Raw genomic sequence first — 15,540 nt, 5'->3', positions numbered from 1 at the left:
ATGGGAAGAAGGAAGAACTTTTTGGGGGATCTGGGAAGGACTATAAGTTGCCTTGCATTGTGGGACTGTGAGGCTTTTCAACATGGCGGCAAAACGGGATAAGGTAAATCTCCGAAAATGTCCCAGATCTCTTTTTCCATTTTGTACCTTTTTACTACTCAGTTAAATTAAAATATGTTTATATATCACAGCATACGACGCTTAACTGGAAACCTGTTCAAAGGAAGCCATTGTAAGTAGGGAACAACATTTCGTTTCGTTACTATGTTAGTAGTTTCCGTCACGTCAAAGTTATCGTAAACAAAATTAAATTTTCATACTAAGATTTGCAATATCAAGATTGTGTCCGCTATTTTTAAATCAAGGTCTTTTATGCTTTTTTTTCATTTAAAAGTGACAATAGCCGTGTTAATCGATTCAAGTGCTCAAAATCTATTGTAAACAAATTAAATTTCCCAACAAAAAGTTTGCAATATTACGATTGTCTGCTTTTTTTTCGAATTAAAGTAATACACGATTTTTTCACTTAAAAGTGACAATAGCCGAGTTATTCGATTCAAGTGCTCACTTCAGAACACCATCATAGATGTACTTCGCTCAAAGGGTTGGACTGAAGTGCGAGAGTAAGTTATGATTTGTATGTATATTTATGTTTAATGTACATTGCATATACTGGTACCTAAGCTTTAAAGGTAAATAAGTTTTTTTTAGATATTTACCTCTTATTTATATTAATGTCCTTGGTCTTCATGGTAACAAGTAGCTCTTTGCAGAAGTAACTGAATGTATATTGCTTTGAAATTTTTTGTAATACCCCAGCCATATAAAAGGAGTGCAGCTAAAACTCTGCAGAGATGTTTCAATTTTAGAAAGTCCCAGGAATCCTGTAGTCATCATTACTCTTTGTAGTTTATGTTAGATAGTCCACTTCATGCACCTACATGCATAATGCCTTTGCTAAAGAACACCATTACTTTCTGTCAGTTGCCAGTTGTTCATAGCTGCCTCCATGTTTACCCTCTGTCCCTTATTTCCCTTTGTACAGTTCTCTTTCAAGTTTCTTTATGAGGGAGACTGGGCTGGGCTGGGCTGGGCTGGGCTGATTGGGGCATTTGGATCACATGGTCAATCCATCTGCATCTTCTACTCAGGACTTGCTGGGTAATGGGTTCTGTATCCATTCTTTTGTGCTGCTAATTGTTAGAGGTAACACATCCCCATTTAAAAATGTACTTCACCATTTTAAAATGTACTTGACATTTTAGGAATCTTAGTTCCTGAATGAACCAATCAGATCTCAAATACATTTTTAATGAGATCTTTGGGAAATAAGTTACTGTGTCAACCAATCAGACATGGGTTTGTAATATGAACCTTACTCTTCAGGAACTAAGTTCCTCAAATAACCCATGACATGAAAGAATATATACCATGTCATTGCTAAATTAAGATTTGTCTGTTTTATTTAAGTCAACACCAGATAAAACAGATAACAATAGATGGGACATTCTGATAAAGTGCAGTAATGTTTCACATCAAACTGGATGCTATCTTTAGTAAATATATATTCTTCTTTGAGGCTTTACTATTTTTATTTAGCCCTCGACGTGTACAAGCTTTTTGTAAAGCTTTGTCACAGTTGTAATTTTACCGTAAAAATTAGTTCCATTCATTGTCTTTCACGTACCATAGAAATGTTTTGAATACACTGTGGTTAACACAGCAATGGAAATGTGCCTGATTGCATAAAATTCTGCAGAAATCGTTGACAGAAAATGCCACCAACAGTTTTGCTGCGCTTTTTACTTGCGCCGAAAGCCGAATATCAAGAAAGCGATCAAATGACCATTATCTTTTCTAATGACTGTCAAGTCATCTTCGGTTAACGTGCAAATGATCGTGACCCCGTGATAAAATTTGTCAACCTCATTATGTAAACGACACGTTCTCACAAAGCGAGAAGATTTTACGAGCTTTCATGTCACGAATGTGATAATGGCATTACAATAGCCACGATACAGTTACGCTTACTAGAAAGTAAGCAAGAACTTGACCTGTGGCCGCACGAGAAACTTTATCACCTTACTTTTCCGCCCTATTTTGGGATAGACAACGATTGCATTACATGATTTTTGCAAAGGATGTAAGCAGAATTGAAGCAAATCATGTTACTGAAACACAGCTAATTACTACTGTATTGACGAGGTGAATTAATCATCAAAAATTAGAATAATTCGTTTAACATCTTCCATAATCAAATGCTAGCAGTTAAGTAAACTTGAACCTTTGCTACACAATTTGGAAATAATTATTCTGTTACATGTAATGATAATCCAATGAAATTAACTTACTGGGCTTGAACGTCGTTCGGATCGCGAAATTGCCATTCTCCATTCAGTTTCCATGCGAAGCGATTCAGAGTTTCTAATTTCAAGAAGAAATTGCATTTTTTAAAATCTAGGTTTCGCCTCCATCTCGGATAGGATGTCCACTCATTTCGCGCCATAAAGTAATTTTTGGCGGGGAATAGATCGATACCTGGTGTTTGTCGCTGTGTTTTCTGAAATGCATTCCCGACAGACTTAGCTGTGTTTTGAGACAGTTAGAATACATTCAGCGTTCAAGAAAGCCACAAAATGAAATTGATTTTGACATACAAGAATGAGGCTCGTTCACAAGAGTCCAATCTTGCGAAAGTTATCAATCGAACGCAGTTAATTTCACGGGAAGTCATGTTGTGACCTCAGCAGCATTGTTTTCCAATCTCAAGTCAAATAACCGCTTGCTGATTGGCCAAAACAGTAACTAATTTCATGACTGCGCTAGTCACCAATTACCACGTAGAATACTTATCAGCCAGACACTATCATGATTATTTAACATATTATAACAGGAGTCTATTAAGCAGCAGCTTTTGTTACACAACACGATGTTTGTGTTAAATTGTGCCCGCACTACCTTCTTTCAAGTAATTTTTTAAACTCCCGTTCTTTTGTCGATCAAATCAGTCGGCACTTCTTCTCGTTTATGGAACCGGCTTCATCTTGATGATATTTTCCGAGTTGTCAAAGGGGTCATAGTCCTCTTTAACCTGTGCTCAATGAAATAATTTGCATTTAGTTCGTACTTGAAACTGTCACCTCCTTCTAGGTGTCAAAATAATACAACACTCAGTTGTTCTTTTTAGCAATGTTTTTCACATCTGTATACAGTTGTCGATACAATGCGCATTACGTTCAGCAAAATGTCCACATTTGCCAGATATCTTAACAACTGTCTAAAAAAATCCTCTCTACTCTTAATTTTATTATTATCCACCTTTGCTTCCGAGTTGCTGATTGTCTTCAGGCCTCAAACAGCTCGAAGCTTACAGCGTTTGAGTTGGTGAATCATTAACCACTACATTATGTCAAATTACATTCGTTTATCCCCTTTCGAATATGTGGTCGATAAAATAGTTCGTATTCAGTTGATCGAAATGCTACCTTTTTTTAACTTCTGTCTTGACTTGCGTCCAAGGATTCAGTCTAATTCTTTATTTCATCAGTAGGTAATGTTGCTTCTGAGTTGGCGATCGTCTTAAAATAGCTCGAAGCGTCCAGGCTTTGAGTTAGTAAATCATTACATCATCACTAATGTCACACTACATTCAGTTGTCCTTTTTCGAATCTGGTGTTGTGAAAATTCATTGAAATTTCACCTCCTTTAAGATTTCGTAACAAAACGTATAAAGCGAGATCCTTACAACTCTTCAGTTTATTAATAGGCAAATTCACTTCTGAGCTACAGATTGCTCTGAAGCAGCCTCACTCTGCTTGATTATTTCAGCGTTAAGCTTTTTTAGAAGTCGAGAAAGGGGGTCGCACTAACGATTCCAATGTTTGAATTTGACCTAAGTCCTGCCTTGATATCATACGTACGAGACGTGCTGGAAGTGCCCTTTTGTTCTTACAAGTCACCACTGTGGTTTTTGTGGTGGCTGAGGCACCTTTTGAGATCAGTCAGGCCGATGTCCCAATTGAATGTCCTGCCTCAAAGCAGGTCGTACCTTGCCGGATGACCTTGATAACAATATTGCGTGATGTTCTACTCCATACCAAACTCTGGTGATTGAAGAAATTGGCATTTATTTGATTGAAATGCCACCTTCTTTAACATGTCTTGACAAATTTCGAAGGATACAGTTTAATTCTTAATTTTATAAATAGGCATTGTTGCCTTCGGGTTTATAGACGTCTTCAAACAGCGCTAGCTCAAAGTCTACACGGGTCGAATTAGTGAACCATGACAATCCTACAACACTCAGTTGTCCTCTTTTGCAATGAATTGTTTGTGATCGGCTCAAACAATCTGCCTAAAACTCAGCCAAATGTCAACATTTCCAAGATATCTTTATAACTGTTTAACAATCCCTTTTACTCTTCATTTTACTAGTGTGTAACTTTGCTTCCAAGTTGCTGATCGACTTCAAATAGCTCGAAGCTTGCAGCTTTTGAGTTGGTGAATCATTACATCATTACTAATGTCAAATTACACTCACCAGGTTGTTCTCTTTCGCATCTGTAGGGAGTAAAATAAATCGCATTTTGTTGATCGAAATGTCACCTTCTTTACCATGTCTTGACATATATCTAAGGATTGAATTCAATTCTAAATTTCACCAGTAAGGCAATGTTGCCTCCAGCTTGGTAATCTTCAAACAACTCCAGGCACACAAGGTTTATAAAACTATTCATCAATAATATCATGCTGCACTCATTTTTCCTCTCATACAATTCTTTGCGGATCTGTCGTCGAAAAAACAATGTCCATTTAGGTTATCGAAACGTACGTAGAAGGATTCTGTTTGATTCTTCACTTCACCAGTAGGCAATGTCGCCTCTTAATGCTGATCGTCTTAAAGGAACTCGAAGCTTTCGTGATGAGCTTAGTTAATCATTACTTCATTACTAATTTCATTCTACACTCAGTTGTCCACTTTCCGACAGCTTAAGGAATCATTATCGATCAAATAATTCGCATTTAGTTAATCAAAATATCACGTACATTACAAACATCCTAACTCATTTCACTCTTCAGTTGCTATGTGCTTTTTCTACTGAGTTAGGAGTTCAAACCTTCTCACCCCTTTATTTTATTAGATATTTGTTGTCAGAAAATAGGGCGCAAAAGTAAGGTGATAAAGTTTCTCGTGCGGCCTCAGGTCAAGTTCTTGCTTACTTTCTAGTAAGCATTACGGTATCGTGGCTATTGTAATGCCATTATCACATTCGTGACATGAAAGCTCGTAAAATCTTCTCGCTTTGTGAGAACGTGTAGTTTACATAATGAGGTTGAGAAATTTTATCACGGGGTCACGATCATTTGCACGTTAACCGAAGATGACTTGACAGTCATTAGAAAAGATAATGGTCATTTGATCGCTTTCTTGATATTCGGCTTTCGGCGCAGATAAAAAGCGTGGCAAAACTGTTGGTGGCATTTTCTGTCAACGATTTCTGTAGAATTTTATGCAATCAGGTGTGTTTCCATGGCTGTGTTAACCACAGTGTATTCAAAACATTTCTGTGGTATGTGAAAGACAATGAATGGAACTAATTTTTACGGTAAAATTACAACTGTAACAAAGCTTTACAAAAAGCTTGTACACGTCGAGGGCTAAATAAAAATAGTAAAGCCTCAAAGAAGAATATATATTTTACTAAAGATAGCATCCAGTTTGATGTGAAACATTACTGCACTTTAGCAGAATGTCCCATCTATTGTTATCTGTTTTATCTGGTGTTTACTTAAATAAAACAGACAAATCTTAATTAAGCAATGACATGGCATATATTCTTTCATGTCATTGGTTATTTGAGGAACTTAGTTCCTGAAGAGTAAGGTTCATATTACAAACCCATGTCTGATTGGTTGACACAGTAACTTATTTCCCAAAGATCTCATTAAAAATGTATTTGAGATCTGATTGGTTCATTCAGGAACTAAGATTCCTAAAATGTCAAGTACATTTTAAAATGGTGAAGTACATTTTTAAATGGGGATGTGTTAGGTAGTTTTTGGTAAAATAGATGCAACTTATTCTTTACAGGCATGAGTTCTTGAAGTCACCATTTGTACTCCATCACAATTCTTTGCCCCACCTCACCATCACCTCCCCCCCTATTTCCCTCTTCCCCAAGCTCATTAGCTGTACACAATTATGTTGAAATTCAAATTTTCATTCATGAACAGGGAAGGTGAATGGGATTTTTACTGGTGCGATGTTGGCTGGATGAGAGAATACTTTGACCACACTTATATGGATGAACATGTTAAGATCTGCCATTTTAGGAATCATTATGAGGTAAATGTAGGTACTATTACATTTTATTAGAAAATAACTAAGGGTCAAGTAGTTTAAGATCTCTTCAGAGGTATAGGTATCTGCTATGTAATTCTTGTGATATTTGTTTGGAGATTTTGGTATTAGATCAACTGATAATCCCCTAATTACCTTTTTTTCTGTATTTTCATCACTGATATTGTATTGATATTGTTAGGAGAAATTCTGGCTTGGTCACTTGTAGAAGTTAAAGAGACATCAGTTTTAATATCTTAAGTATTAGGCACATTATTCAGGGTTCGACACCTGGCTACCTACACTACTGGCCACCGGGCTAGTGATTTCTAACATTAATTTTGCTAACCCGAAACACAACTTAGTGGCCTGGATCAATTTCCCTCAAGGTCTACTTCAACCCCAAACACGCAAACCTTCCTTTAAAATTACTGGCAAAGTCTTCTAAAATGATAAAGAATGGCATATTTTCTTTAATTGCGATAACATAATGTGCTATTTAAGGAAAAAGCTAAGTAAATTTTCAAGTACGAGACGATTGTGCAAGGCGATGTGCAAGGCATCGCAACATTGACTGGGAGAAGACTGGGTAAGACATTAACCTTTAAGCGCACAGCCTGCGATCTAGCAATGTTCACAATCTACACGCAAGACAAAAAAAAAGGCACCAGAATATGAAAGCCTTATGCCTTCTTTATTGGTATTATCATTATAATTTAAACTTTCTTGTTTTTTAATCAACTGCGAGCTAGCTTCAAGCAAACTAACTATAAATAATTTCTTTCAGTTTTTTCACTAGCCAGCAGGCTATTAAACGTGGCTTTTTACTGGCCCGACCAAATTTTTTACCAGCCTCGGGCTACCAGGCTAGCAGAGATGTCGAACCCTGATTATATTTGTTATCATGACGTGTTCATTTTTTCCCACAAAGCAACCAACAACCTTTTTTATACCATGGGTAATCCACTAATTCATAAAAATGAGTGATATCAAAATTTTATGACATCCTTATAATGACTAATTGTCATCAAAACAATTATTGTTAAATAGCACATTTACAAGATAGTTATTATAAACTTCTTTTTAAGTACAGCTGACTCGTAAGAATCTCATGGCAAAGAATCTTAAGAGATTGAAGAAACAGCTGGAGCGAGAATATGGGAAACTGGAAGCTGCTAAGTATCCTTTTTGATATTAATTAATTTTTTTTTCAAAAAGTTGTAGTCATTATTGCTTTGCATGACAGAAATATAAACTGAGTAGTTAGAATCCAGAGAGACTGAGTTTAGGAGATGTATACAATGATATGACAGTAATTTTAGTGCAATTAGATGAATCTGGATAGTTAAAATTAATGATTCAACTGTAAATATAATTTTATCTATTCTATTCTAGATCTGTAATTATCCCCATTATTAATAAGTTCTTAACTGCAAACAGGTGTGACTTCTTTCCAACGACATTTGAGCTTCCGGTAAGTTTTAACTCTTTTTATTAGTTGCAGCACTATCTGCAGTGATCTTTTCAAGGCTATTCAGGGAATGATTTAATTTTTAGTGGAGATCTTTAATAAATGATTTTCAGATCAAATGTCTTGTAAATGGTCTCAGCATGTTAGAAACTCAGTTCTTTCCATTTTATGTGTGAATATGCAGTGGCCTGGTGGTGGACAGTGATAATTAGCACTCTGTGTTGGGTTCTCGGGCAAGCTTCTCTCACATTGCCTTTCTCCACCAAGGAGTATCTTTTGGTACTACAATGATTAAACTTTCTTGGATGCAGGAGATATAATTGTGGTGTTCCCTGTGATGCACCAGCATCGACCTTATCCAAACAGAAAATCAAAATGAATACTTGTGTAAAAGAAAATTAAAAAAATAACCTCTGGCTGTGATTGGAACTTCCACTGATTTGATTGACCTTCTTTGAATTTCTTTGCTATTACTTACTCTGATTAGCTATCATTTTAGATGGAGTATCATATATTTGTTGAAGAATTTAAGAGAAACCCTGGTACAACATGGATTATGAAGCCTGTAAGTTCAAAATTTAATTGTGTCATGAAATTATTCTACTTGTAAACACAATTTTTGTTGGTATGAATAGTATAGTAAGGGGAAAGACCCAGAAGTGATAGTCAGCAATCATGTGGTGTGATCTCACAAATAAGGATATTATTATGAAAATTGCTACTGTCCATTACAGTGGCTGAGAATTTGGCAAACTTAATAAAAGTTATCATCAAATTATCAAAATGTCATGAAAGCAGTTGACAGCTTTAGATGTCAATTGATTTAAGATTTAAATTGCCTTTCAGTCACTTTAATCCGAGGGGTACATGAAGAGAGCCTATTGAAAGTAATTACTATAATTTCAGAGCTCATGAGCGAAGAGTTTCCAGCAATCTGATTGGTCGAGTGGTTCCCTATATGACACTGTATTAACCGCTCCACGCAGTTTATATAAAAAATGTTAAAATAAAATTATTTCATTATTAAAAATGTATGATCTAATGGCAAACATATTAAGTTTTTGCAACTGTCATATAATAATAACAACATATTCATGCAGGATAACCAATTCAGTTGTAAAAAAACTGCTATCAACATGGGTCCTGCGGGGGGGGGGGGGGGGAGTGGAGTGTGTAAAAGTCACAGAAGCCACATACACAATCTAAGAACATAATTATATATAAAAGAGATAGGAAGACTAGAACTAGATTCATAGGTAATCATTAAATATAATCAGCCCCTTTATAAAAATATGCTCTTTTGGTTGATTCTAATTTAGCCCTGTCAATAACTAATCTGTCCTTATTCCTAACTGTCATGAATATCATGTCCTTTAGATTGAAAATATTTGGTAAAATAACTTGGAGCCAGTCCCTTAAGGCACTTTTCTACCTGATGTGGATTTCTCTTCTTTTGGCAAGAGTTTCCCAACCAAGGCTTGTAAACATCTGTTCGGTGGATAATTAGGCATTATTCAATACTATTCTTCCAGCTCGCCTTTGTAGACATTCTAAACCTTCTTCGTTTCCTTTGCCACATCTATGGAAGACACCACTGTCGTAATCCAGGATTGGGAGTATCATTGATTTAAACAGTCTATTCGCAGATTTGATCGTTAATGATGGCCGTGCTCTTGAGAGAATCCCCAACATCTTAGAAACTTTCTTCTTAGTTTACTTGATCGATATGCTGATTTATTGAAGGCTGCTGTCCAAAATAATGCCAAGATATTTAAAGGTACCACTGTACTTCACAGATTCACCTCCCAAAGCAATATCAATTTCCTCGATGCCCTGATGACATATGTAGTCTCTGTTGCGTACCAAAAATCATAAACTCAGTCTTTTTCAGATTCAAGAGTAGTTTGTTTCCACATAGCCACTCTGATAGACTTGAAAGTTCCATATTTAACTTAACTTTAGCTCCACTTCCATTAACTGTGTAGAAGAGAAAAAGATGACTTTATCATCAGCGTACATGATAATGTTGGAAAAATTAATGCACAATGGGAGATCATTAATATACAATGTAAACAGCACTGGCCCTAGAATGCTTCCCTGAGGTACTCTGTTTTCCACTGCCAGAGAACTTGATAAATTGGTTCCTAATGATACAGCCTGAGATCTATTAGACAGGTAGTTTGTGAAACAAGCATTTCACCATGAAGTAATTTCTTTGCGTCATTCCAGGTGGGGAAGTCTCAAGGAAAGGGAATTTTCTTGTTTAGAAGGTTAAAAGATATCATGGACTGGAAGAAGGTTACTAGTATCACTTTATGTAAAATTTATTATAATAAGAAAATATTAGAGAGCCATTCATTGTAGCATCACTGAGTAACAAAACATTAACTGCAAAATGCCTCACAACTAGCACAAGCAGAAGAAGCCTTAATTGTTACTCCTTCTAGTTCACTTATCATTGGGCAATGTTTTCTTATCGCCTTTTTTACAGTAGACAATAATCAGGGCTTGACACTAATGGTAGCCAACTAGCCACAGACTAGGAGAAATTCAGTTTTGGCTGGTGGTTTTTTATTCCCACCAGCCAGTTTGGCTAGTAAACAAACTGAAATTGTTGTAAAATCTAAGTTGTCACTATAGCCACTTGGCTAGTATAAGTTGAAAAGTTGGTTTTAAAATTTTTACTTTGTTGAGATTTTTCTCTCTCATGAAGCTGCTTTTATTTTAGGAAGACCCTTATCGAGCAGCCATGTCAGATGAAAGGGTGAGTTAGAAAGGTTATTTTTTTCTTGGCTTTACTTTAATTTCTGACCATTGTAGAGCAATGATGTGAGGACAATTTTTTTTTAACTCATATTCTACTTTTCTTGTGACTTTCTGGCAGTTCTAGAGTTTGATCCAGTGTTATCCTGTCACTATTTTATTATCTTCCTCCCTTTCTCTTTCCCTTTTAACCCTTACACTCCCAAGACCTGACTCTTAATTCTCCCTTCTAGCTGCTACAAATTTCCTTCTAAATGCACGTGCACCTCCGCCAATGCACCTCTGCCAATGCACCTCCGCCAATGCACCTCTGCCAATGCACCTCCGCCAATTAATACACCTCCGCCAATTAATACACCTCCGCCAATGTAATCTATTACATAACTTGCACTTATTGCAAAAAGATATACATCGGCGAAACAGGCAGAAGACTAGGTGACCGATTCCGAGAACACCGAGACGTGGAAAGGAATGACAAGGACACATCGAAACCAGTCGCTAGAGATTTTAATTTACCTAATCATTCTATGCAACATATGGCAATCTGCGGTCTTTCCTTACAAACTTTGGTAGCACGGAAAGCCGTAAAACTCTTGAACAAAAGCTCATCTTTCAAACCGGCAGTCTAAATCCCACAGGGATCAATGAACGCTTTTCATTCCCCTAATTTATTCTTGTTTTTCTCGTTGCCATGTTCCCACCAATAACGTAGCTCCATTTTCTGCCTTTAAAAGCACACACAACCCACAATTCCTCTATTCGCTCCAACGAAGGGCTAACGCTCAAAATGTCAGCTTTTGTAATCGTTACGGTGGCCAATTTACCATTTCAACTTTGTTGATATATCCAAATTATTTCGTTACCCCCACCAACGCAGCCCCAAACAGTTTCTTTAGAAACTATCAGCCTTTATCCTTATAAATTAGTCATGAGAATTTGGTGTTAGGTCAAGATAACAACTTCCTGATAAGGTTGAGCAATTTCTTATTACCTGTTTACTGGAGAGCCTAATGGATATTATAGGAAGAAGTTGAATTTTAATCACATGTGGAAGTTAAAGAATTATTTTTTTATCAGAGTTTAGTGATATTACTATTTTATGATTGTGAATTTCTTGTTTTATTCTGAATTCAGAAAGATGAAAAAGAACCACCAGAGGCATATATCGTTCAACGTTATGTTGAGGATCCTTATTTAATTGGGGGTAAGTGAGTTCACATTTCACTTATATATGGCAATTGCAGTTGTTTCTGTAACTGAATGAGTTTTGTACCTCCATTCTTTGAACTGATGCTATTCATAAACTGTATTTTCTGTTATACTGTTCTCTGGCAAGTGACTTTCTATGTAAAGAAGTGCTTGTTGTAAGGAACTGGTCTTATTAGTTTTGAATCAAAACTTTTGATCATTTGTTTTTTGTCCTTTGTTACAGGCAGGAAGTTTGATTTAAGAGTGTATGTTCTAGTAACATCAGTAAGTAACTCCATTAATTCCATTTACATGTATTACAGAGGAACTTTCACATCATCCTGATCGGGACAAATATTGTGTTAAGTTAGTAGAAAGGACCTTATACTAACAATGGTTTATCACTTCCAGACAAGTAGTTTGAATTTAATCATTATTTTTCTCCTGGCAGTATGTTCCTATGTGTGCATGGCTCTACAGAGAAGGATTTGCAAGATTTTCAAATACAAGATTCTCTTTAGATTCAATAGATGACACATGTATCCTTTTCCTGTCAAAACAAGACATGAAAGATGTCCATGAAAGACATGACTTTTGTATGACCTTGCTGCATTGTTTACAGAATTGAAAGGAACAAATTAAAGGCTTAAGACTTTTAATCTTTATTATTGATTAGGAAAACAAAGCACCAATGTTTAGATCCATTCACATCTTGTAAGTGTAAAATATTATTTTAGCTCATGTGTGTGCCCTTCTCCTCCTAATTCAGTGTGTGTGAATTAATACTTTTTTATTCTTTCACAATCTCAGCTGTTAAAACTCCTTGACTTTTAATCACCAGATGTGCATCTCACCAATGTTGCTATTCAGAAAACTGCTCCTGATTATGATGCTGAAAAGGTATGTGTGACAGAAGATGGCCCATGCCAGGGTGTAGGAGAGGTTTAGTGGAAAGCTTTACCACAAGTAGAATGACATAGTTGTAATAGAATTTAATGACACAGGTATTTTACTGATGCACTCAGTTGGGTGTAAACTGATTATAATTACTTAAATTTTCCCAATGGAAACAAGGGAAGAAAATACAGTCTGGGGATAATATAAAGTGGTTTTAATTCAGAAGTGTGACCTACCAAATTTTTCTGTTTTTAAATACTTAATTCAGTTGAAGTTGCTTGTTTGAGTGAGCAATCCACTAATTTGTAAATGAACTTTCCATTGGATATTTCCAGGGCTGCAAGTGGTCTCTACAACAGCTGAGGAGGTATCTTGTGGCCAAGCATGGTTTGGAAAAGGTTAGAAATAAGTTGTGGCTAAGCCTATTTCAAAGTTTATGTAACATTCCCAAAGGGTTTTATTGTACAGGCTCATTTACCTTGTATGACAATTTTTACGCTCTAGGGATACAGTTATTATTCTGTTCAAAGTTTGTTACCAGAATTCTAGATACAATATCTAATTTTATTAATTTATAACACCTTTTGTCAGGTTGAGACCTTGGTGAGGGACATGGATAACATCTATATAAAAAGCATACAAGCTGTTCAAAGAATTATGATAAATGATAAACACTGTTTTGAGTTGTATCCTTTGAACATCACAGATAACGGTAATTATAATGTGCATTGTCGGTTATGAAAGCTCCCAGATTACTGACGTACTGGAAATTAAAAAATTACCAGTACCCAAAGTATTTCATGTGGTTTAGGAGACTGTTCACAAATTACAAAACTATTTCTCCTCATATCTTGTAATATTTGTTTTTGTTTTTTTTGGGGGGGGGGGGGTATTTCTTCCTTAACATGGTCTAGATATGGTTATGATATTCTAGTAGATTCTAAACTCAAACCGTAAGTTCATTTTTAATTGTGCTTCTAGGAAACATGAATGTTTTATCATTCTAACTTCAATAGGCATATTCTCCATACTGCTCTCAATACATTTCCTAAGGTTCTGTAAGGAGAATTTGTCTAACAATCAAGAACTTCTTTAGTTGGTGATCATTCCCTTCATTCTCGTGACCTCAATGTGACATTCAGGGTGATATTGTAAGGAGAAATTGGATACTACTCACTCTAAGGGTCACAGGGTCAAAACTGTTTACCCTAGATCTCTTGAATGATGGTGGGTATTATATCAGGTGTTGTCTATATCATATAGACAACCAGCAAAGCACCTGATAAATTTCTCATTGTCATCCTTGAGATGCCTTGCATCTTTCACAGATTTAGCACTCTCCACTCTTCTCAGAATCAAATGAAGGCCACATGTTATAGATGATTGATGAGTATTTGATCTTTGTAGTTGGTTGATTGAAGTAAATGCATCACCATCACTGACTGCCAGTAGTCAATCTGACTACGAACTGAAGTGCCGTCTTCTGGAGGATATGCTTCACATTGTAGACATGGAAAACAGGTACAATGTTTAAGTGTTTTTTCTCAGTCAACGTCTTAGATGCGAGTAAATAAATACTAATGAAGTGTGGGTTGCTGAGCTAACTTCCTGTTCTGGTTTTGCACATGATTTTTGTTTTAAACTATGTACTGAATGGACTGGAAAGTGGAAAACAAACTCAGTTTATGATAATTTAGAGTGTCATAGTGTAGTCTGTTGTTTAAAAGTTTGAAAACATCAAACAGGTGCACTGTTCAATGGTGTGAAGACAAATAAGTTGCACTGGATTGCTTAGCTGTTTTCTTTAGGACTGGGAAAATTTTAAAGAAATCAAATACAGTTTATTAGCTTTTAATTTAAATAGCAGTGTTCTTAGTACAAAGAGTTTGGGCACAGTAACTGTTTCTTTTTCTTGTTCATGTAATTTTCCTTTTTTTTTGTAGACTGACAGGGAGAGAGAAACGCGTAGGAGGTTTTGACTTGATGTGGAATGATGGACCAGTGTACATGGATGATACAAGTGGAGCAGACTGTATTCCAAATCCACCACACCCAACAAATACATTCTTAGGTGAGATGTCGTGCACCTGTTGGTTAAAAACACTTTACAGATGAGCAGTATTATGAAAGTTGACATGTGACCACCAAGTCAGAAGAGATTGAGGGGGGGGGGGGGGGAATAGTAGAACTTGCCTCTGTGTTATAGAGAGATGCTGTATCATGAGAACATATCACAAAGCTACTTTGTTTCCAGAGGTTCCCCATTGTAAAATTGTTTGGCATATTCTCCATTAGCCATCTGACCCAAATGGCTGCATTTCAATCTTTGTAAACTGTAGTCATAACAATTTTTCATAAACTTTAGGATGCGACAACAGCGATCGTGACAAACAACTGAAGCAAGTGTTCAAGAATGCCCAGGCTTTGAAGAAGATGTGATAATGAATGCATAATTATGACGAGGAAAGCCAGAAGAGCCAGCTTTCAGTGGTTAACACATTTTATGCAAGCACAGCTCAAGAAAATCCACAATCAAGCAGGGCTCAACACTAACGGTAGCCCACTAGCCACAGACTAGTAGAAATTCAGTTTTGGCTAGTGGTTTTTTATTTCCACTAGCCAGTTAAAAAGTTAATGTCATGTATGTACAAAGTATTAACAAATTGTGTGCAGCAGAATGTGAGGGGTGTTGTAAATATCAAATTTCTGAATCAAGTGAAGAAATTTCATGTAAATAAAATATTATCTACAGTTTGGGGATTTATGATGTACAATTTAGGTTTTTTATTTTTATTATGGAAGGGTGTTATTAAACATCTATTTCTGTTGTCAACCAACTCCTAATAAACTGATAATCTGTATAGTTATGGATATATCTTGG

The 15,540-nt window shown here is 36.1% G+C and overlaps 1 protein-coding gene across 2 annotated transcripts; it reads left to right on the top strand.

Moving 5' to 3' along the window:
- Position 1: 1 nt before the first annotated feature.
- Positions 2 to 15,522, top strand: LOC111343737 (putative tubulin polyglutamylase TTLL9). Of its 2 annotated transcripts, XM_022950918.2 has the most exons (19): positions 2 to 103; positions 192 to 232; positions 534 to 623; positions 6,235 to 6,346; positions 7,434 to 7,519; positions 7,781 to 7,814; positions 8,311 to 8,376; positions 10,041 to 10,109; positions 10,540 to 10,575; positions 11,709 to 11,778; positions 12,007 to 12,047; positions 12,214 to 12,301; positions 12,604 to 12,662; positions 12,995 to 13,057; positions 13,251 to 13,345; positions 13,574 to 13,612; positions 14,067 to 14,180; positions 14,603 to 14,730; positions 15,025 to 15,522. In XM_022950918.2, the coding sequence occupies exons 1-19, from the start codon at positions 83 to 85 to the stop codon at positions 15,096 to 15,098; spliced, it is 1,326 nt and encodes a 441-aa protein (XP_022806653.1). In that variant the 5' UTR covers positions 2 to 82; the 3' UTR covers positions 15,099 to 15,522. The 2 variants fall into 2 exon arrangements, with proteins under 2 accessions (XP_022806653.1, XP_088610698.1); XM_088754572.1 differs by lacking the exons at positions 2 to 103; positions 192 to 232; positions 534 to 623 and adding an exon at positions 995 to 1,161.
- The last annotated feature ends 18 nt before the right edge of the window (positions 15,523 to 15,540 follow it).

The sequence above is a fragment of the Stylophora pistillata genome, chromosome 3 (assembly GCF_964205215.1).
Source record: "Stylophora pistillata chromosome 3, jaStyPist1.2, whole genome shotgun sequence".
Taxonomy (NCBI): Eukaryota; Metazoa; Cnidaria; class Anthozoa; order Scleractinia; family Pocilloporidae; genus Stylophora; species Stylophora pistillata.
This window is presented reverse-complemented; position numbering and strand designations above follow the sequence as displayed.

Coding starts and splice junctions, on each gene's coding strand:
- LOC111343737 (XM_022950918.2), top strand. CDS start 83: ATGGCGGCAAAACGGGATAAG. Junction 10,576..11,708: donor CAGCCATGTCAGATGAAAGG/GTGAGTTAGAAA, acceptor TTCTGAATTCAG/AAAGATGAAAAAGAACCACC. Junction 12,048..12,213: donor TGTATGTTCTAGTAACATCA/GTAAGTAACTCC, acceptor TTCTCCTGGCAG/TATGTTCCTATGTGTGCATG.